Source organism: Scyliorhinus torazame, chromosome 3, assembly GCF_047496885.1.
Source record: "Scyliorhinus torazame isolate Kashiwa2021f chromosome 3, sScyTor2.1, whole genome shotgun sequence".
NCBI lineage: Eukaryota > Metazoa > Chordata > Chondrichthyes > Carcharhiniformes > Scyliorhinidae > Scyliorhinus > Scyliorhinus torazame.
In genome coordinates this window covers 145,683,705-145,705,264 of record NC_092709.1, presented here as the reverse complement: position 1 = coordinate 145,705,264, position 21,560 = coordinate 145,683,705, and the positions used below count along the sequence as shown (strand labels likewise).

The window sequence follows — 21,560 nt, the reverse complement described above, 5'->3', positions numbered from 1 at the left end:
ATTTACAGTGCAGAAGGAGGCCATTCGGCCCATCGAGTCTGCACCGGCTCTTGGAAAGAGCACCCTACCCAAGATCAACACCTCCACCCTATCCCCATAACCCAGTAACCCCACCCAACACTAAGGGCAATTTTGGTCACTAAGGGCAATTTATCATGGCTAATCCACCTAACTTGCACATCTTTGGACTGTGGGAGGAAACCAGAGCACCCGGAGGAAACCCACGCACACACGGGGAGGATGTGCAGACTCCGCACAGACAGGAAGGAACATATCTGTGCCTAGGGGCACTAAACTAGATGAGCTCCCAGTTTGTTATGATCGGTCCCTGCAAGTTCCCCTAAATTTGTTATTCCAGCCAAGTTCCCCTCGATTTTTTAAATTCTGGATGATATACCCCCAAATTGTTGAGGAGGGATGAACTGGTGCACTTTCTATATTCAACCCCTTCAGTTGGTCGCAATCCGATTATTTCAAGAGGATCCCTCCCCTTGCGGAATCCTTTTTCCAGTCCCAATATATTTATGTTTTAAAGGAGCCAATTTAACCAGGCTTTCTGGAGTTAAAGAAAGAGTGGGTTTATTAGCTACTAAACACAAGAAATAAAATTACAACACATGCACATTCATTCACACAGATTAGAGATGAGAATTGAGTCCAAAAATAAGTTAAAACAAAATATACACATCAGTCTTTGACTTGCATCTGAGGAGTAGGTGGTAAAATGTTGCAGCCACTTGAGATTCGTGATTCCAAAAGCACTGACGTCAGCAGTTGAGTAGCTGTTTGGAGATTCTGCCGTCCTGCAGTTTATCTGATAACTTGTCCTATTTCCCTTTCAGCTGTGATTGCTTCATCACAGAGAGAGCAAGACTTGTATTTGTACCTACTTTAGAGCAGGGATGACTACTGCTGACTTTTTGTTTCTGTGTCACACACTCTGGACACATCCTGCACTAGGGCCACATTGACCAGGTTTTGCAGCTGGTTTTTAATCGCAGTTTCTTGTGTATTCCAGAAGGCAAAAAAGACACAAACCAGTCTGGGACATCATTTACAGGATATAATTCCTGCTGAGATGATGATCAACTTCCATTATCTCCACAGGAGATGGCAGATAAATTTCCCCATGCCTTTCACGCCTTTGAAATGTCCCTGTCCAGAAAGAAGGCGTGATATTCTTGGGTACGATTCAACCAAAACATTTTGAAGTGTCATTTTTGGTGAGTTTGGTGGAGTGTTACCTGTCGGCTTCTTGGGTGAAGTCATGGCATGAGATTTAGGTGCAATTTACTCATTTTTGTGGGCCTTGCGGATTCTATTCCTGGTCTAGCCCACACTTAAAACTGTTTTCATTAGTGGGGAGCTGAATTCGCCAGCGGGAACGGCTCCTCAGAGATCGGGGCACCATTTTGAAAAGATGTCCCAATCTCTAAGTGAGCTTGAGAGTCCCCCACCCAAGGGCAATGCCACCTGCCACAAATATGAGCATTACCCCCCGCCCAAATCATGACATGCTGCTATGGAGTCACTGAGGGTCCCCCTTATCAGGCTCCACATCCCCCTTTGGGCCCCCCTCTTTCATGAACCCCATCACCATTCCAATATTTATGTGGCCCCTTCTTACCTCCCTTCAATCCCCACCCATCATACCCCCCTCATGCCCCCTTTCATGGGCTTGGCCTCCCTCAGATCCTGACACTTGGTAGTGCCTACCTGGCATTTGGGCACCATAGCACTTCCAACCTGGCACCCGGGCACCCAGGTCGGCATTCCACTTGTGGAGACCAGTACTAATCGGCGCCCGGTTGAGGCCTCGCCGGTGTGGGCGGTGACTCCCAGGCACCAGGTGAATGCGGCATCAAGATGGCCGCGCTTATTTAAATGAGCCTCATTTAAATATGATTATCTTGATCATACCCAGCAAGGGTGTGATCCAGATCCCGCCGGGCACCCTGAATCGGGTTACTCAAGCCCGATTTGGGCCTCTCCCGTGATTCACCCGTCGCACCTGACTCAATAATGGGTGCGACGAGGTGGTTGAATCACACCCCTTGACTCTCTCTTAGTATCACCACCACAAGGGCAATTCAGACAGTGATGGAGTTTACATTCTGAGAATTTGCATCTTCAGCCACCTTTGGATTGTATGTTTATTCTTAATGCAATTGACTTATTTAAATGGCCAATATATCTGAACACAATTTGCAGTTTTATCTCCATCATTGTGACAGTCACTACGAAGGGCATGATTCCAGGCTGCAACACATCTGCACACAAGGTTGTTGTGGTCCTCATGCTGCACCAGTAATCAATAAAAATAATAAATCTTCTATGATTTGCCAGCACTAAGATAGCTGTGGTATGTAACATGAGGGTTGCAGTTATATAAAATATTACTATGCGAATGTGGTGAGAAATTGATAATGGAGTCTGCAATTGTGCCTCAATAGATCCTCCAAACTCACTTTGGGGCCCTGATTAATCACAGAAACCGCCCCTATCTTCTACTGGAGGGCTGCTGTATATGTCTGCAGTTTCTGCTGGAGGCCTGCCTTCTCTGCCTGCAGTTTCTGCTGGAGGGCTGACTTCTCTTCCTCCAATTTCTGCTGGAGGCCTGCCTTCTCTGCCTGTAGTTTCTGCTGGAGGGCTGACTTCTCTGCCTGCAGTTTCTGCTGGAGGGCTGTCTTCACTGCCTGCAGTTTCTGTTGGAGGGCTGACTTCTCTTCCTCCAGTTTCTGTTGGAGAGCTGCCTTCACTGATTCCAGTTTCTGCTGGAGGCCTGCCTTCTCTGCCTCCAGTTTCTGCTGCAGAGCTGCCTTCTCTGATTCCAGTTTCTGCTGGAGAGCTGCCTTTTCTGCTTGCAGTTTCTGCTGCAGAGCTGCCTTCTCTGATTCCGGTTTCTGCTGGAGAGCTGCCTTCTCTGCCTCCCATCTCTGACTGGTCTTCAGCTCCTGTCACTGGGTGGGGTCTGCGACACCCTCCAGTGCATTGGGGCCCAGAAAGTGCAGCCTTTTGTTTTCACCGTGAGCCACTAATGCATCATGCTGCTCAGCCACTTGCACAGAACAGTATATGTTCAGGCAATCTTATCCTCTGTCAGGATAAAGGAATTAGATGTCAACAAGGTTTGATGTAAGCTCCTATCTCAGCACACACTTTAGAATGGAGGGTGTGATCCCCAGTGCCCTCATTGCACACCTTATCAAACCTAACAATATACACTTCATCATAGCAACGACAATTCTTGTACAGCCCAAGTCCATTTACAATAATGACCCACTCCCTTTTAAATGACAAACAGCCAATCATGTGATAGGCCTCTCCCAATGAGCATGTTTTTCACGCAGCATGAGAGAAACAAAAGCAGGCTAGGGCCTCTTGGACGCGAAGGGAATGATACTCACACTAAGGGAAATAAGAGAATTAAGGGGTATGGAGACCAAGCAGGAAAGTGTAGCCACGATCATATTTAATGGTGGAGTAGACTCAAACAGTTTGTATGTTCTTCTCCTGCTTTTATAATCTTTTAAAATAATCTTTTTATTATTGTCACAAGTGAAGTTACTGTGAAAAGCCCCTAGTCGCCACATTCCGGTGCCTGTTCGGGTACATGGAGGGAGAATTCAGAATGTTCAATTCACCTAACAAGCGTGTCTTTCGGGACTTGTGAGAGGAAACCGGAGCACCCGGAGGAAACCCACACAGACACGGGGAGAACGTGCAGACTCCGCACTGACAGTGACCCAAGCCGGGAATCGAACCTGGGACCCTGGAGCTGTGAAGCAACGGTGCTAACCACTGTGCTACCTGTCGTGTTGGGTGTTCTGGTTCACAAACAAGCCAACAATGCTGGAAGTGGTGTAATGCTATTTTATTAACTGGTCAACTATGCTAACATACTGTAAACGTGGGTATAAGCAATACCAGCTTAACTGTGGACACTTTCCTATCACTAGCTATGGTGAGGCACTCAGCACATGGTGAATGTCTGTGATGCAGGCTGTGAGCTCTGTGCTCTGAGCTGGCTGCTGCTAGAATCAGCGGGAACTCTCCTGTCCCCTGTCTTTATAGTGCGTGTGCTCTGACTGGTGATTGGCTGCGGTGTTATGTATGCTGGTTGGTCCCACTGCATGTCCATCAGTGTGTGTTTGTGATTGCACCATAATGTACTGATGTATATTATGACATCCCCCGTTTTTACAAAGAACATGTGCCTATGTGAGAATAAATAACGTGTAATGAGTGTATCTGACCATGTGTGTGCAGTATTTACATAACTATGTACATGAGGCTAGGCTATATACACGGGAAGGTGCCTGGTGCAGAGAAAAGAAAAACAAGGTGTTACACCAACAACAAAACTAATAACGAATGCTATAAACAAACGAGTGAAATGCTGAAACAGGACGAAAGAACAAAGCATTGAGTCCAACATTGTAAGGCTCATAAATCAAGTCTCTGAGGTGGGCGACGAATTTGGGTTGCCCGTCAGGGTGGTACACCACTCGTCGTCTGGATCAATGCTGTGCACCGACAGCGGCTGGTGCTTTCGATTCGGGGACAGCCTGTTCTTGGTTATGACAGCGACTCAAAAAGACTCCCTGTCCTCGGTGTCACTGGTCTGCATGAAGTCAGGATCGGACTCGGTGAAGGTGGGTTAGATTGTCCCAACATTCCTGCGAGGCTGGTTAAATCGTTGCAAGTTGGCAGGCTGGGCTGCTCGACAGCAGGCAGCATAGTGGTCAAGCCTGCCACAGCGTAGGCACTGTCGCTTTTTGGCAGGGCATTGCCGCTTTAAGTGGGCGGAGCCACAGTTGCCGCACGTCGTGACGTCAGTGTGTTCGTTGCACCACCGCGCATGCCCAGGCATGTAACAGTACAACAGTGCAATACAATACAATACAGTGGTTTACCACATTCACCCCCTGTTTAAAAACAAGAGTCCGGCAGGGGTGAAGTGGACTGGTTGAGTTATAGATCGAGTCTGTCGGGGGCTTTGACTTTCCGCTGTGACCGCCTCAGTCCCGGCTGTGGTGTGGATATTGGTGTCGGCTGTGGTGTGGATATTGGTGTCGGTTGAGGTGTTGAGGCCTGCGTGTCCAGGAGCATGTCGTCATCTGCGTCTCGTAGTAGATGAGTAGCAATGGAGACGGTGTAGGGTCGGGGGTAGTGGTGATGGTCACTGGGGAACCTGCGGGTGCCAAATCCTTAAGGGAAGCTGTGTCCACGTAGGCATATTGGGGGTTAGCATGGAGGAGAAGGACATTTCCGACCAGTGGATCCGACTTATGGCTTCTCGCATGCTTCCGGAGGAGGACGGGCCCTGGGACCGTCAGCCAGGACGGGAGCGAGACCCCTGAGGTGGACTTCCTGGGGAAAACAAACATCCTCTCATGAGGGGTCACATTGGTGGCGGTTCACAAGAGCAACCGGATGGAGTGGAGCGCATTGGGAAGGACCTCCTGCCAGCGGGAGACAGGGAGACTTCTAGACCGTAGGACAAGAAGGACGGCCTTCCAGACCGTCGCGTTCTCCCTTTCCACCTGTCCGTTACCCCGGGGGTTGTAGCTGGTAGTCCTGCTTGAGGGGGTGCCTTTACTAAGCAGGAACTGATGCAGCTCATCACTCATGAAAGAGGAATCCCGATCACTATGGATATAGGTGGGGAAACTGAACAAGGTGAAGAGGCCGTGCAGGGCCTTGATGACTGTGGCAGAGGTCATGTCAGGGCATGGTATGGCGAACAGGAAACCTGAGTACTCATCAATGATGTTGAGGAAGTACAAATTACGGTCAGTGGAGGGGAGGGGCCCTTGGAAAGAGCACCCTATTTAAGCCCACACCTCCATGCTAACCCCGTAACCCACCTAACCTTTTTGGACACTAAAGACAATTTAGCATGGCCAATCCACTGGAGCACTCAGAGGAAACCCACGAAGGCATGGGGAGAAGGTGCAGACTCTGCACCGACAATGACCCAAGCCTGGAATCGAACCCAGGTTCCTGGTGCTGCGAAGTAACAGTGCTACCCACTGTGCTACCGTGCCGTACTATGTACTCTGCTTTATCTCTACAGTACACTTACTGGAATATTGGGTAGAGCTGCAGTTTAGGTCTTGACAAGTTCATGTCTCACAGCACTCATCAAAACTACCATAGATCACGGCATTTAAATTGACCTCTGAAGCCTTGAAAATCCCTACCAAAAACAAGGGTTGACTTACACAAACATATGAATTTAGAGTAGAAGGAGGCCACTCGGCCCCTCAAACCTTCTCCACCATTCAATAAGATCATGGCTGATTTAATTGTAACTTCAACCCCACATTCCCGTTTACACCCGATAACCTTCCACCCTCTTGTTAACCAAGAATCTATCTAGCTCAGCCTTCATACTATTCAAAGACTCTGCTTTCATTGCCTTTTGTGGAAGAGAGTTCCAGAGATTCACAACCCTCTGACAGAATTTTTATTTCTCATCTCTGTTTTAAATAAGTGACCCCTTTTATCTTTAAACAGCAATCCCTAGTTCTTGATTCTCTGATAAGAGGAAACATCCTCTCCATACGGACCCTGTCAATGCTCCTCAGGATTGTAAAGGTTTTGATCAAGTTGCCTCTAGTGGATACAAACCTAACCTGTCCAACCTTTCCTGGTAAGACAACCCACACATTTCTGGTAATAGACAAGTAAACCTACTCCGAACTGTTTTTAAAAAATTATATTTCATTCCAAACGTATATAAAAAGATACAACACAGAAACAGTTCGGGAAACAAACTTCCCAGCACACAACTATACCGTTTATACAAATTTCCTCCCTTTTTGCACCCCCCCCCCCCCCCCCCCCCCCCCCCCACCGAATGAATAACTCCTCAAACATAGCCAGGAACATCCCCCACCTTGGATCGAAACCCTCCGCTGAACCCCTTAACTCGTACTTGATCTTTCCGAGCCGAAGAAAGTCATATGAGCACCCAGCCAGGCCGCGCTCTCCCCCCCCCCCCCGCCACCGGTGGCATGGCTGACCGCCACTCCAATAAGATTAGTCGCCAGGCAATCAAAGAGGCGAAGGCCACAACATCGGCCTTCCTTTCCTCCATCAGCTCCGGCTTCTCCCATATCCCAAATATCGCCACCAAAGGGTCCGGCTCGACCTCTTCCCCCACTATCCTTGCTAGCGCCGCGAACACTCCCACCCAGGATCTCTCCAATTTTTCGCAGCCCCAGAACATGGGCTGGATTCTCCAATAATGGGGCTATGGCCCCACGCCAGCGTAAAATCGCTGGTGTTTCACTTTGGATTTTCCTTAAGGAAGTCCTGAATGATTCTCCCATCTGCAGGGGGCTGGCAGGGCGCTGGAATGGTTCTTGCAGCTCAGGTTGCGGATACAGGGTTCCGCACTTCCGGTCGGTAGTCCACGCATGCGCACGGCGGTGGCCTGCGACGGCCGGCCTGTGCGACATGGCGGACCGGGATGGAAGAAGTAAGTCTCCCCGGGATCGCGCACGCCCGCGGATCAGTGCCGCCCGATTGCTTGCCTGACTGTCCATGAGGGCCAGGGACACCCCCCCCACCCTCCCCCCCAGGTGAACGTTCCCCCCGCCCCCCCCCCCCACCAGGGCGGCCACGGACTGAGTCCGCAGCCGCCACCCGACGTAGCCGACGGCCGATAGGTGGCTAGAACCACAGCGACAGGAACTCGGCCAGTTGCGAGCGAAGAATTGCGGGGGGGCCTCTGTCAATGACTCCTCAGCCGCGCCGCGTAGTTCATGTGCGTGCGATTCTCCAGAGACCAGGAGCGGCGCCAGTCAACATTTCGGGGTCAATGCCCATTCTCCTCCCCCATACCGAACGCGGTTTCGGCACGGAGGCCAGGAGAATCCAGCCCCATGTGTGTGTGGTTCGCTGGTCCCCACCCACACCTCTCACACTCGTCTGCCACCCCCTCAAAGAATTCTTGCCCGTGTCATATGTACCCTGTGTACCACCTACCCATTGACCTGGGGCTCGATCGAACTGCCCGCAGCTCTAGGACACAATTAAAATCTCCTCCCATGATCAACAGGTGCATTGCCAAGTCTGGGATTGCTGCCAGCAACCACCTTAGAAAACCTATATCTTCCCAATTCAGTGCATACACATTCACCAACACCACCAGCGTCCCTTCTAATACCCCGCTCACAATCACAAACCCTGTTTTCCGAATCATCAAAATTGCCACCCTCCGCAACGTTGAATCAAATCCTGAATGGAAAACCTGATCCACCCACCCCTTCCTTAGCCTAACCTGGTCCTTCACGCGGAGGTGCATCTCCTGCAGAAAGACCACCTCCGCTTTCAAGCTCCTAAGGTGCGCAAAGACCCGAGATCCTTTGAGCGGTCCATTGAGCCTTCGCACGTTCCACATTATCAACCTTATCAGGGGCTTACGCCTCCATTCCCCTCTACCGTACGCCATCCTCCCCTTTTGGCTCTATCCCCGTTATTTTCACCCTATACCTGACCCATCCAAGATGGCTCCTTTCTCTGCCCCGACCATGTTTCTTCTCCAACCTTGCCTCTTTGCATAACCCTCCCTTCCCTCCCCACCCTCCCCCTTCCCCTCCCTCCCTATGGCCACCTCTCTCAGCCTTCTCCCCCACCTCACTTCCATTCACCAGCATTATCTGCCAGCGTGACAACTTCAGCACACAGGCTCCTCCTACTGGCCCCACCACTCTCCCGTCTCTCTGCTCTGTGAAGAAGGCTGGCCTCCCCTCCCCCACCCAGACAAAGGCTCATCTCAAACCTCAGGTCACCTTCCCAAGAACAAACAGAAGGAAAAAATACAACCCCAGGCAGCAGGAGGGGGGATGGGGTCAGCCGTCCCCTTACAAACCGTTCACCCCTGCTACCCTTTGTCAACCCAATAGTAAAACGAAGAAAAAACCTCTCCACATCAGAAGAAAAGAAACCCCCCCCTCCCACCAACCTCCACTCCACCCGTATTCCCAATTATTTCAAAGTGCCAACACCTCAGTCTCCCAGAATTGTTCAGTTCAGTTCTCCCCCCGTTTATGTTCCTTGATAAAATCATTGGCCGCTTCTGGGGTCTCAAAATAGTATTAATGGCCTTCATACGTCACCCAAAGCTTCGCCAGGTAAAGCACCCCAAACCTGATCTGCCACCGATATAGCACCACCTTGGCTTTGTTGAGCCCCACACGCCATTTTGCCAGCTCAGCTCCAATGTCCTGGTACATTCGGACCTTGTTCCCTCCCATTCACAGTTGCGCTTCTTCCTGGCCCACTGCAGAACCTTCTCCTTCTCCACGAACTCATGGAGCCTCACAATGACCGCCCGCGGCAGCTCCCCCACTCTAGGCCTCTGCCTCAGAGACCTGTGCGCTCTGTCCACTTCAGGGGCCTTATCCAACACCCCCTCCGCCACCAGCCCCGCCAGCATCCTCGAAACGTACCTCGTGGCACTCGCACCTTCCACTCCTTCAGGCAGGCCCACTATCCGCAAATTCTGCCTTCTCGATCTATTTTCCTGCTCCTCCACCTTTGCTTTCAACATCTTGCAAAGGTCTCCTAAGAGCTCCACCTCCATCTCCAATGCCATCACCCGATCGCTGTGGTCCGACATCACCCTCTCAATCTCTCGGATCTGCTACCCCTGTGCCTCCAAGCATTTCTCCACCCTCTCCATCGAGCCCTTCAAGCGTACCACAGCACCTTCGATGGCCTTCGAGCGATCCTCCTGCATCTCCTTCCTCTGCTGGTGGAACTCTTCCTTGAGGAAGGCCATCAACTTTGTTCCATCTGGGGATCTGCTACTTGTACTGGGTCTTCCCTCTCCTCCATCCTTCCACTGGCTGCTGCGCCACAGGTCTCTTCCAACTCTTTGGCCAGGTCTTTTACATTCTACCGGGTTTGGTAACCAGCAGGCGTACCACTCCCGGGGGGAACTTCTCCTCCGAACTTTAATTACACTTTTCCATTGCAGATGCACCCAATTTCAGGGAAAAATAACTCTTTTCCATGCCTTCAAGCAGGAGCTGCCTGTGTGCGACCAGGCACACCATGGCCGCCACCAGAAGTCCCTCTCTGAACTGCTTCTAATGTATTTAAATATTTAGATTGGATTTGTTTATTGTCACATGTACCGAGGTACAGTGAAAAGTATTGTTCTGCGTGCAGCTCAGACAGATCATTCCGTACATGAAATGGGCAACATGGTAGCACAGTGGTTAGCACTGTGGCTTCACAGCGCCAGGGTCCCAGGTTCGATTCCCCGCTGGGTCACTATCTGTGCGGAGTCTGCATGTTCTCCCTGTGTGTGCGTGGGTTTCCTCCGGGTGCTCCGGTTTCCTCCCACAGTCTGAAGACGTGCAGGTTAGGTGGATTGGCCATGCTAAATTGCCCTTAGTGTCCAAAAAAAGGTTAGGAGGGGTTATTGGGTTATGAGGATAAGGTGGAAGTGAGGGCTTAAGTGGGTTGGTGCAGACTCGATGGGCCGAATGGCCTCCTTCTGCACTGTATGTTCTATGAAAACAAAATACATTGGGCAAAAATAAAATACACAATGTAAATACATAGACACAGTCATCGGGTGAAGCTTTCAGGAGTGCAGTATTACTCAGTGTACTACTCAGTGGAGACGATTTGTGAAGAGATCAGATTAGTCCATAAGAGGGCTGTTTAGGAGTCTGGTAACAGCGGGGAAAGAAGCTGTTTTTGAGTCTGTTCGTGCGTGTTCTCAGACTTTTGTATCTCTGCACGATGGAAGAAGTTGGAAGAGTGAATAAGCTGGGTGGGAAGGGTCTTTGATTATGCTACCCGGTTTACCAAGGCAACGGGAGGTGACGACAGAGTCAATGGATGGGAGGAGGGTTCGCGTGATGCACTGGGTTGTGTTCACGACGCTCTGAAGTTTCTTATGGTCTTGGGCCAAGCAGTTGCCATACCAGGCTGTGATGCAGCCAGTGAAGATGCTTTCTATGGTGCATCTATAAAAGTTGGTAAGAGTCAATGTGGACATGCCGAATTTCCTTAGTTTCCTGAGAAAGTACAGATGCTGTTGTGCTTTCTTGGTCATAGCGTCGACGTGGGTGGACCAGGACAGATTGTTGGTGATGTGCACACCTAGGAATTTGAAGCTGTCAGCCATCTCCACCTCAGCACCATTGATACGGACAGGGGTGTGTACGATACTTTGCTTCCTGATGTCAATGGCCAGCACTTTACTTTTGCTGACAATGAGGGAGAGATTGATGTCGTTACACCATGCCACTAGGTTCTCTATGTCTCTCCTGTACTCTGACTCATCTTTGTTCGGGATCCGTCCCACTACAATCGTGTCATCAGCCAACGTGTAAATTTTGCTACAGTTGTGTGTATACAGGTAGTATAGTAGGGGGCTAAGTACGCAGCCTTGTGGGGCCCTGGTATTGCGGACTATCATGGAGGAGGTGCTGTTGTTTATCCTTATTGATTGTGGTCTATAGGTCAGGAAGTCGAGGATCCAGATGCAGAGGGAAGAGCCAAGTCCTAGGCTTTGGAGCTTTGATATGAGCTTGGCTGGAATTATGGTGTTGAAGGCAGAGCTGTAGTCAATAAATAGGAGTCTGACAGAGGAGTCCTTGTTGTCGAGATGCTCCAGGAACAAGTGTAGGGCCAGGGAGATGGTGTCTGCTGTGGACCGGTTGTGCCGTTAAGGCAAATTACAGTGGATCAAGGCATTCTGGGATTATGGAGCTGATGTATCTCATGACCAACCAATATGGCAAATATTTCCTTAAATATGGAGACTAATACTGTACACAATACTCCAGATATGTTCTCACCGATGCCCTGTACAACTGAAGTATAACCTCTCTACATGTGTAATCAATTCCCACACAAGAAATGATAACATTCTATTAGCGTTCCTAATTACCTACAATATCTGTATGTCTTTTGTGATTCATGCACCAGGACACCCGGATCCCTCTGCACCTCAGAGCTCTGCAATCTCCCACCATTTAGATAATAAGCTTCTTTTTTATTTTTCCTGCCAAAATGGATAATTTCATATTCCATAGGAACCCTACGCTGCAGAAGGAGGCCATTTGGCTCATTAAGTCTGCACCGGCCCTTCGAAAAAGCACGCTGCCTAGGCCCACTCCCCTGCCCTATCCCTGAAACCCAGCTCATTGATCATTGCCAATCCACCTAACCCGCACCTCTTAGGGCTTTAGGAGGAAACCAGAGCACCTGGAGGAAACCCACGTAGATATGCGGCGAATGTACATACTCCACACAGTCACCCATGGCCGCAATCGAACCCAGGCCCCTGCCGTTGTGAGGCAGCATTGCGAACCACTGTGCCACCATGCTGCCCACATTATTTGCCCACATTATATGGCAAATATGAAATGTGAACTGTTGGTGTTGGTGCAGGTGTAGGTGGTTGTCATTTTAAAACATGGGTAAAAGCACCAGAAACTCAAATTAAGTCAACGTGACACATTTTATTTAATTAATTAATTTACAAGGATATCTCTAACCACAATCGAAAAGTTTCAACAATCGCCAAATTGTTTAGCATCCGACGCAAAGAGTTCATCAAATTCATTCTGAGTCACTTTGGCTATGGCATCATCAGAGGAATTCCAGTCTGGGTCAGATTTGACCCTTTGGTTTTAGAATCACCCCTTCGGCTTAAACAGTGAGTATAGGCTTAAACATGATTTTTGTCACCAAAGAAAATTAGATAATTTTTCTATATAGCAGAAATGACTTGGCTTCAAAATAATTTGTTGTTTGTGAAGGGCTTCAAGTGTTTTGTGAGAGATGTGGCAGATTTTGAAGTGTAAATCTTTCTCATTTCAGGCTAGCTACACCGTTGATCCAGGCCCTGAAAAGTTATCGAGCCTGCAAGGTCAGGTGAATGATGTGAAAGGCATCATGTCACAGAACATTGAAAAGGTTCTGGAGAGAGGAGAAAAGCTGGACGATTTAATCACTAAAACAGATGATCTCCAAGCATCTGTAAGTATCCCTTTTTCCCTGCATTACAGGGAAATTCACGTAAATAAAAAGATGAATGGGAAAAAGAAGTTCCTTCTGTATATTCGGCCTTGAAAATAGTTTCCCGAATATTTTTTATGTTTTTCTCTGCATATTTTCTTCAAGGTTATGGGGGCTATGGAATATCTCCATTTTGTTACACCTAATGTTCGCATCAATTATACCAAATCAGATGGAGCCAGTCAGATGCAGAGTAAAGCTCCTTCCATATGATCTCACCAATATAATTTTGGCCCCAATCCCATGCGGACAACATTTTTGGTTTCTGTACCAGCAATGTGTGTGACTTTTCCATGTGAAGCTGCCCATTTATATCAGTTTGCAAGCAGTGCAACTTTTGGGTGGAGAAGACCCCCATAAGCCAGCTATGGGAAAATTGTATTGTTGGCATGGTGTAGGCAGAATGGGCCCTCATTGTCAGCCAGAGTGGCAGCCAATATCATTGTCTGTTGTGACGTGGATGCTGCAACGTAGGGACTGTCAGCACTGCAACACTGTGACCTGAAAGAGATATGACACTGACATTCTGTGATTCTGTGATCTCAACAACCCAAAAGATCAAACCTCCACCACCCTGCTGCCCTATGACACCATTGTGAACCATGTGTTTTTATTTAATTATTCAAAACAGTGCACTATCTCCTTGAGTTTTGAGTGATGATGCTCACGTCAGATGTACGTGTGGATTATGACTGGTGGGTTGAGGACGTATTACATGAAAAGAAAGAGAGACAAACTCTGGAAGAGATTTGGTTTAGTCTAGACTTCTTAATTCGAATGGTCTATTAATTTGATTGGAATTGTGCAAAGAACACCCCTGTGCTGTGTTATCTTAATTGCTTAATTCAACTGTTGAATAATTCACTTTTTTTCCAGCAAACAAAAACTTTTAAATTAATAGGAGTGGATATTTCCTGACAATATTGAAAAGAGCAAATCATACATTTGTAGCAAAAAGTGGAGAGTTTTCTTAAAACACTTTCAAAATCGTTTCCTTATGCAGTATGTTGCATGTTCAACAAGGAAGTTGCAGTGCTAGATTGCATTCCGTGAAAGAAGAAGAATGGGATATCGTCTTCATAACTTAATTAGGTACACATTGCACAGTGGTTAGCACTGTTGCTTCACAGCGCCAGGGACCCAGGTTCGATTCCCAGCTTGGGACACTATCTGTGGGGACTCTGCACGTTCTCCCCGTGTCTGCGTGGGTTTCCTCGGGGTGATCCGGTTTCCTCCCACAAGTCCCAAAAGATGTGCTTGTTAGGTGAATTGGACATTCTGAATTCTCCTTCTGTGTACCCGAACAGGTGCTGGAATGTGGTGACTAGGGGATCTTCACAGTAACTTCATTGCAGTGTTATGTACGCCTACTTGTGACAGTAATAAAGATTGTAAAAATGGATAAAGATAAATGTTTTGGACTCGAAATTAATTCAAGTGAAAAGAAAAGGGACTTATCCCAAATGAATTAGTTGAGGCGAATGGCAGATGAAACATTAGACTGGCAGCGGAAAATAATTAAATATGAGGGTTCTAAAAGTCCACAGGGACACATATCGCAGCATATTTGAGAAGGTGTATGTTTCAAGACCAACACTACTAATCCATTTCTCTGCAACACTGAATTGCTAGTTGCAGTCAACACTAATCTGAGTGAGATAAACATCCCTAAATTCATTCACATAGAAGAGGGAAGTGTGAAGATGTCGGAACCAATTAATTAGATGAGGCGTAAGGCTCAATTTCGGTTCAGCCTCCAAAGATGTGAAGGTTAGGTGGATTGGCCATGCTAAATTGTCCCTTAGTGTCCAAAAAGATGTGTAGGTGAGATTAAGGGGTTAATGGGATAGACGGGGGAATGAGCGAGGGTGAAGTACTCTTTCAGAGGGTCAGTGCAGACTCGATGGGCCGAATGGCCTCTTTCTTCATGTAGGGATTCTATGATTTACCAGCCTTGGTTTTGTAACTCCTAACCTTGCATAACAAAAATCCATAAAACTCAAGTTTTGAAATTTTTTATTGGTCTCACCTCAATAGCTCTTTGGGGACTAAGTGCTGGATGTTACAGCCTCTTATTTTGCCTCTGCTTTCTTCAAGTCTAACAGGGGCATCAGTTGCACTATGTACTGAGTAGCCACAAAAGGTGGTCATGATTGTCCTAAGCAAATACACTGCTGCATTTTCCAAAGTATAAGGTGCCCTTACAATGACCAGCAGGTTCAATGTTTTTCTATTGCTAATTCCAAGTATCACCTCACATTACAAAGCATTGACGTGTGGTTTTCTGTATAAGCCTATGATGGGAGTGAGAAGAGGGCAAGTCTCCAGAACTTGCCGCATCCCTAGCCAAGCAGTTCCAGTACAGCTACAACACTGGCATCTAGCCGGCAATGTGTAAATCTCGCAGATATGTCCTGTACACAAGAATTAGGACAAATCCAACCCGGCCAATTACTGCCCATCAGTCCAACCTCCATCATCAGTAAACTGAGGGAAGGGGTCATCAGCAGCTCTATCAAGCAGCACTTTCTCAGCAATAACCTGCTCACGGATGCTCAGTTTGGGTTCCGCCAGGATCACTCAGCTCCTGACCTCATTGCAACCTTGGTTCAAACATGGACAAACCAACCTTGGTTCAAACATGAATGCCAGAGGTGAGGTGAGAGTAACAGCCCTTGACATCAAGGCAGAATTTGATCGAGTGTGGCATCAAGGAGCCCCAGCTAAACTGGAGTCAATCGGAATCAGGGGGAAACCCTCTATATTCTGTGGAACACTATGGTTTCACCTTTTATTAAGCAAGATTTCTGAGCTCTCCTCCTGTTGGGTTTATTCATTCATATTTGCTGCCATCTAAGCCTGGGAGGCAAAGAAGGAATATTAGCTACTAAGCATGAAACACACTCACTGACAGACCTGCCAAAGCTGCAGTTCACTCTTGGTGCCATTTAGTGAATATGCAGTGTGCAAGTAAATTATGAACCAGGACTTTTATGTGTCTCAGAAGTGAGGCAGTTGGGTGGGTTTACCTTGGCAGTTTTTCTTTAAACTGTGTCACCTTCTTTAGCATCTGTTCCCAAGCTCTGTGATTAATGCATACATTATTGAGCCTGGCTGGCTGCCACCTGCTGCCCAATTCTCCCCTGGGGAGATTGCTATGGAATAAACAGGGCAGCTCCCCTTACACACAACTTCAGCCAACGATGCTACCACTTCACTGAGGCAAAAACATGCTTTGAAATTATGTAGCCCAATTTATATCCCAGTTGCGACTGCCTACCTTTAATAATAATAATCTTTCTTATTGTCACAAGTAGGCTTACATTAAGTAATGAAATGAAGTTACTGTGAAAATCTAGTGGCCACATTCCGGCGCCTGTTTGGGTACACAGAGGGAGAATTCAGAATGTCCAATTCACCTAACAGCACGCCTTTTGGGACTTGTGGGAGAAAACCGGAGCACCGGAGGAAACCCACGCACACACAGGGAGATAGTGCAGACTCCGCGCAGACAGTGACCCAAGCTGGGAATCGAACCTGGGACCCTGTGCTACCGTGCCGCCGAGCTTGCTGAAAGAATAATGGTTAGGGTGACTTCAGAAGTTCTTATGGGGTCAGGCCTCACCCACTGGGCAACCCCAAGTCTTGCTGTAACTGCTTCTCATTGGTTCCACGTTTCAGGGGGGACTTCGTGGAACCTAAAAAGGTGGCAAGCGGGGGTGGGGGGTGGTGGCTGTATTAGGAGGAATTATTATTTCCCAATGGTTGGTTGCGAGAAACTCAGTGGTATGTTTAAGGTGTGTCCGGATTTCACACAGCCTGTGGCGGGTTCATACCAGTAATACATTTGCATGCCATGAATACTCATTATTGTAAAAACTTTAAAAAAGTAAATCCTGATGCACGATCAATTGCACAAAGACGAGAGTTGAATACAACTGAGGCTTTATTACACTAAGTTGTGTAGCCTCCTACAGCAACTGGCGAAATGGCTGCTGTATGGGGAGCACACATATTTATTCTCCGCCTACTGGGCGGAGCCAGCAGGCAGGGACTACCCCCGTACCTGTAGTACAGGGCCTTACCACACATCTCCTAATATATACAACAGTGGTGATTACCACATTCACCCCCTGTTAAAATTGAGTCCAGCGGGGGTGACGGAGAACTATATACAGAACAAGTTTTAATATACTGAGGCAAAAAAAATGTTGGAATCCAGTACATGGTGCTTTAACAGTCCCGAACCAATTACAGGTCTAGCCGGTCCGGGGCCTTGATTTGACGTTGGGAGTGACGCAGTGGTGGCGGCGATTCCGGTGCCGGTCTGGTCCTCGGTGACTCCGGGAGCGTGCCAAAATCCTCCTCATCCTCGGGTGTGGGCAGGGGGAGGACTGATGGTCCCGGGGGGGTTGCTGCTGGGTGCACCGGGGGAGGGGAGGGTGGCGCCAGGCCGGAGGGGTGTGTGTGTGGGGAACCTGTTGGTGCCAGGTCCGTGAAGGAGACAGTAGCCTGGCAGCCGGCGGGGTACGCTACGTAGACATACTGGGGGTTAGCGTGGAGTAACTGTACCAATGGGTCCGCCTTGTAGAGTCGTACGTGCTTACAGAGGAGTACAGGTCCTGGAGCTGCGAGCCAAGTCAGGAGCGACACCCCGGATGTGGACCTCCTGGGGAAGGCGAAGAGACGTTCATGGGGTGTGTCGTTAGTCGCAGTGCATAGGAGCGACCGAATGGAATGCAGTGCATCGGGGAGGACCTCCTGCCAGCGGGAGGCTTCTGGACCGTAGAGCCAGCTGGACGGCCCTCCAGACAGTCCCGATCTCCCTCTCCACCTGCCCATTTCCCCGGGGGTTATAGCTGGTCGTCCTGCTGGAGGCAATACCCCTGTTGAGCAGGAACTGACGCAGCTCATCACTCATGAATGAGGGTCCCCTGTCGCTGTAGATGTAGGCGGGGAAGCCGAACAGAGCGAAGGTGGTGTTGAGGGCTTTGATGACAGTGGCAGACGTCATGTCGGGGCATGGGATGGCGAAGGGGAATCTGGAGTACTCATCGACCCCGGGGTAGAGGGGTCAATTACTACTGGGGGGAATAGGTTTAAGGTGAGAGGGGCAAGGTTTAGAGTAGGTGTACGAGGCAAGTTTTTTACACAGAGGGTAGTGGGTGCCTGGAACTCGCTACCGGGGGAGGCGGTGGAAGCAGGGACGATAGTGACATTTAAGGGGCATCTTGACAAATACATGAATAGGATGGGAATAGAGGGATACGGACCCAGGAAGTGTAGAAGATTGTAGTTTAGTCGGGCAGCATGGTTGGCACGGGCTTGGAGGGCCGAAGGGCCTGTTCCTGTGCTGTACATTTCTTTGTTCTTTGACCACACTGAGGAAATACGTGTTACGGTCGGTGGAGGGGAGGGGCCCTTTGAAATCCACGCTGAGGCGTTCAAAGGGGCGGGAAGCCTTCACCAGGTGCGCGCGGTCCGGCTGGTAGAAGTGCGGTTTGCACTCCGCACAAACCTGGCAGTCTCTGGTGATTGCCCGTACTTCCTCGACGGAGTTGGGCAGATTGCGGGCCTTGATGAAGAGGTACAACCGTGTGACTCCCGGGTGACAAAGGTTGTCGTGCAGAGTCCAGAGACGGTCCACCTGTGCGCTGGCACATGTACCTCAGGATAGGGCATCGGGGGGCTCGTTGATATTACCGGGGCGATACAAAATCTCGTAGTTGTAGGTTAGAGCTCGATCCTCCACCGCAAGATTTTATCGTTTTTGATCTTGCCCCGCTGTGTGTTGTTAAACATGAAAGCTACCGACCGTTGGTCAATGAGGAGAGTGAATCTCCTGCCGGCCAGGTAATGCCTCCAATGCCGCACAGCTTCAACGATAGCCTGGGCATCTTTTTCGACGGAGGAGTGTCGAATTTCGGAGGCATGAAGTGTTCGTGAAAAGAATGCCACGGGCCTGCCTGCCTGGTTGAGGGTGGCATCTACAGCGACGTCTGATGCATCGCTCTCCACTTGAAAGGGTAATGTCTCGTCGACTGCGTGCATCACGGCCTTGGCGATGTCGGCCCTAGTACGGTTGAAGGCCTGTTGAGCCTCGGCCATCAGGGGGAAAAGAGTGGACTGGATGAGTGGGCGGGCCTTGTCAGCATAGTTTGGGACCCACTGGGCGTAGTAAGAAAAGAGCCCCAGGCAGCGTTGGAGGGCTTTGGGGCAGTGGGAGTTCCATGAGGGGGCAAACACCTCCACCCTATCCCCGTGACCCCACCCAACACTAAGGGCAATTTTGGACACGAAGGGCAATTTATCATGGCCAATCCACCTAACCTGCACATCTTTGGACTGTGGGAGGAAACCGGAGCACCCGGAGGGAACCCACGCACACACTGGGAGGATGTGCAGTCTCCGCACAGACAGTGACCCAAGCCGGAATCGAACCTGGTACCCTGGAGCTGTGAAGTAATTGTGCTATCCACAATGCTACCGGGCTGCCAATGAGAGCTCATTAAAATACTTTCCAACATTCATTCACATCGGAGGGATTTGAATGCTTTGTCTTTTTGAGTTTTGCGGGAAGCTAACTTCAAGGGGCCTCCATCCAAGTAGGTTTGATTTGTAGCTCTATCAGCCAGCCCACAGGGATGGAAAGGGGCAGGCGGAAAAAGACCTAGCTTCCTGCCGGGGGGAGGTTTGAAACAACAAGTCTGCAAGGGTGGTCAGTCTTTTGTGAAGGAAAAAGATAGAAGGGCCTTCGCTGAGGTTAGATTATGGGTGGATTAATTAGGAAACTTATTTTTTTAAGCTAAATCAGACAACCTACCAAAGGGCCAGTGGTCTTATGAAAATATATTGTCCCGCTTGAAGTAAATGACTCTCAGGGTAGCATAGTGGTTAGTACAATTGCTTCACAGCTCCAGGGTTCCAGGTTCGATTCCCGGCTTGGGTCACTGTCTGTGTGGAGTCTGCACGTTCTCCCCGTGTGTGCGTGGGTTTCCTCCGGGTGCTCCGGTTTCCTCCCACAGTCCAAAGATGTGCAGGTTAGGTGGATTGGCCATGCTAAATTGCCCTTAGTGTCCAAATTTGCCCTTAGTGTTGGGTGAGGTTACTGGGTTATGGGGATAGGGTGGAGGTGTGGGCTTAGGTAGTGTGCTCTTTCCAGGAGCCGGTGCAGTCTCGATGGGCCGAGCGGCCTCCTTCTGCAATGTAAATTCTATGATCAGCTCTTTGCATTTCACCTACTGTGAAACAGAACAATTTACAATTCAAACCAAACTTCACCTCATCTTATCTTAAGCACATCTGCATTGAATAGGTTTAAGAAGTGCACCTAATGGCATGAGTATCGAGTCCAATTTGCAAAAGGGACACCATTATTACACCCGAGTCCAACTATCAAACGAATAGAGCTAGGGTGTTGTCAGTAAATTCCGTGAAAGTAAGACATTCAGAGCACTTCTGAAAGCAATGGTGCCACAGAACCCAAGAAGGCATCCACAGGAGGCATGAATTTGCAACAGTGATATGGATCATTTACTTGTCAGCAAGATCCTTGCAGTTCACCAGCAACAAAGTGGATTCTGAGTAAAGTGTTGTGGACAAGATTTCTCTATCTGTACATTCTTGCTGGAATGTGGCCTTCCAAATTATTTGTTTTAGGGAGGCGGGATGAGGATTTGGTTGAAACATCTTACCGAAACATACTCGCTATCCTTTTCTCTCCACAGATGCTGCCAGACCTGCTGAGATTATTGCCCAGTATTTTCTGGTTTTGTTTCAGATTCCAGCATCCGCAATAATTTGCTTTTAATTTACTCTCTATCCTGTTTGATTTCAGGCCGACTCTTTTCAGAAGACATCCACAAAGATTGCAAGGAAGATGTGGTGGAAAAACAAAAAAATGATCATTATCATTGTGGTAATTGTGATTGTGATCATCATCCTCATCATTCTCTTTGCCACAGGCGTCATCCCAACATAGGGCCTTTGTACCTTGCACTGATGGAACAATTACTGGAGCAATTTCACTTTCTTGTATATAGTGTAGTTCTTCTCTAGAAATATGTATTAAATGCTATGAATAGAACAAATTACATGACAATCATATGTATGTAAAGATGTACATTTTATGTACAACAACTTTTAAAAAAACAAATGAATAATAAAGGAATTTATATTTGAACTTTATTTATTCCTATAATTTAAAATAGTTCTACCTACATTGTTACAAAGCCTATTTAATTGTATGTAGAACATATTTCCACCTTAGACCATAAGACATAGGAGCAAATTAGGCCACTCGGCCCATCGGGTCTGCTCCGCCATTCAATCATGGCTGATATTTTCTAATCCCCATTCTCCTGCCTTCTCCCCATAACCTCTGATCCCCTTATTAATCATGAACCTATCTATCTCTGTCTTAAAGACACTGTGAATTGGCCTCCACAGCTGTAATAATCCACAGGAGGCAGGGGTTCCGTCACCACACCAGTATTTATTTG

The 21,560-nt window shown here is 48.5% G+C and overlaps 1 protein-coding gene across 1 annotated transcript in view; it reads left to right on the top strand.

Moving 5' to 3' along the window:
• Nucleotides 1–21,246, top strand: part of LOC140408740 (vesicle-associated membrane protein 8) — a 50,206-nt gene extending 28,960 nt beyond the window's left edge. The window contains exons 2-3 of the mRNA XM_072496370.1: nt 12,862–13,020; nt 20,897–21,246. Of these exons, the coding sequence (XP_072352471.1) occupies nt 12,862–13,020; nt 20,897–21,040 (303 nt within the window). The 3' untranslated portion in view covers nt 21,041–21,246. The remainder of the gene's footprint in view (nt 1–12,861; nt 13,021–20,896) is intronic.
• The last annotated feature ends 314 nt before the right edge of the window (nt 21,247–21,560 follow it).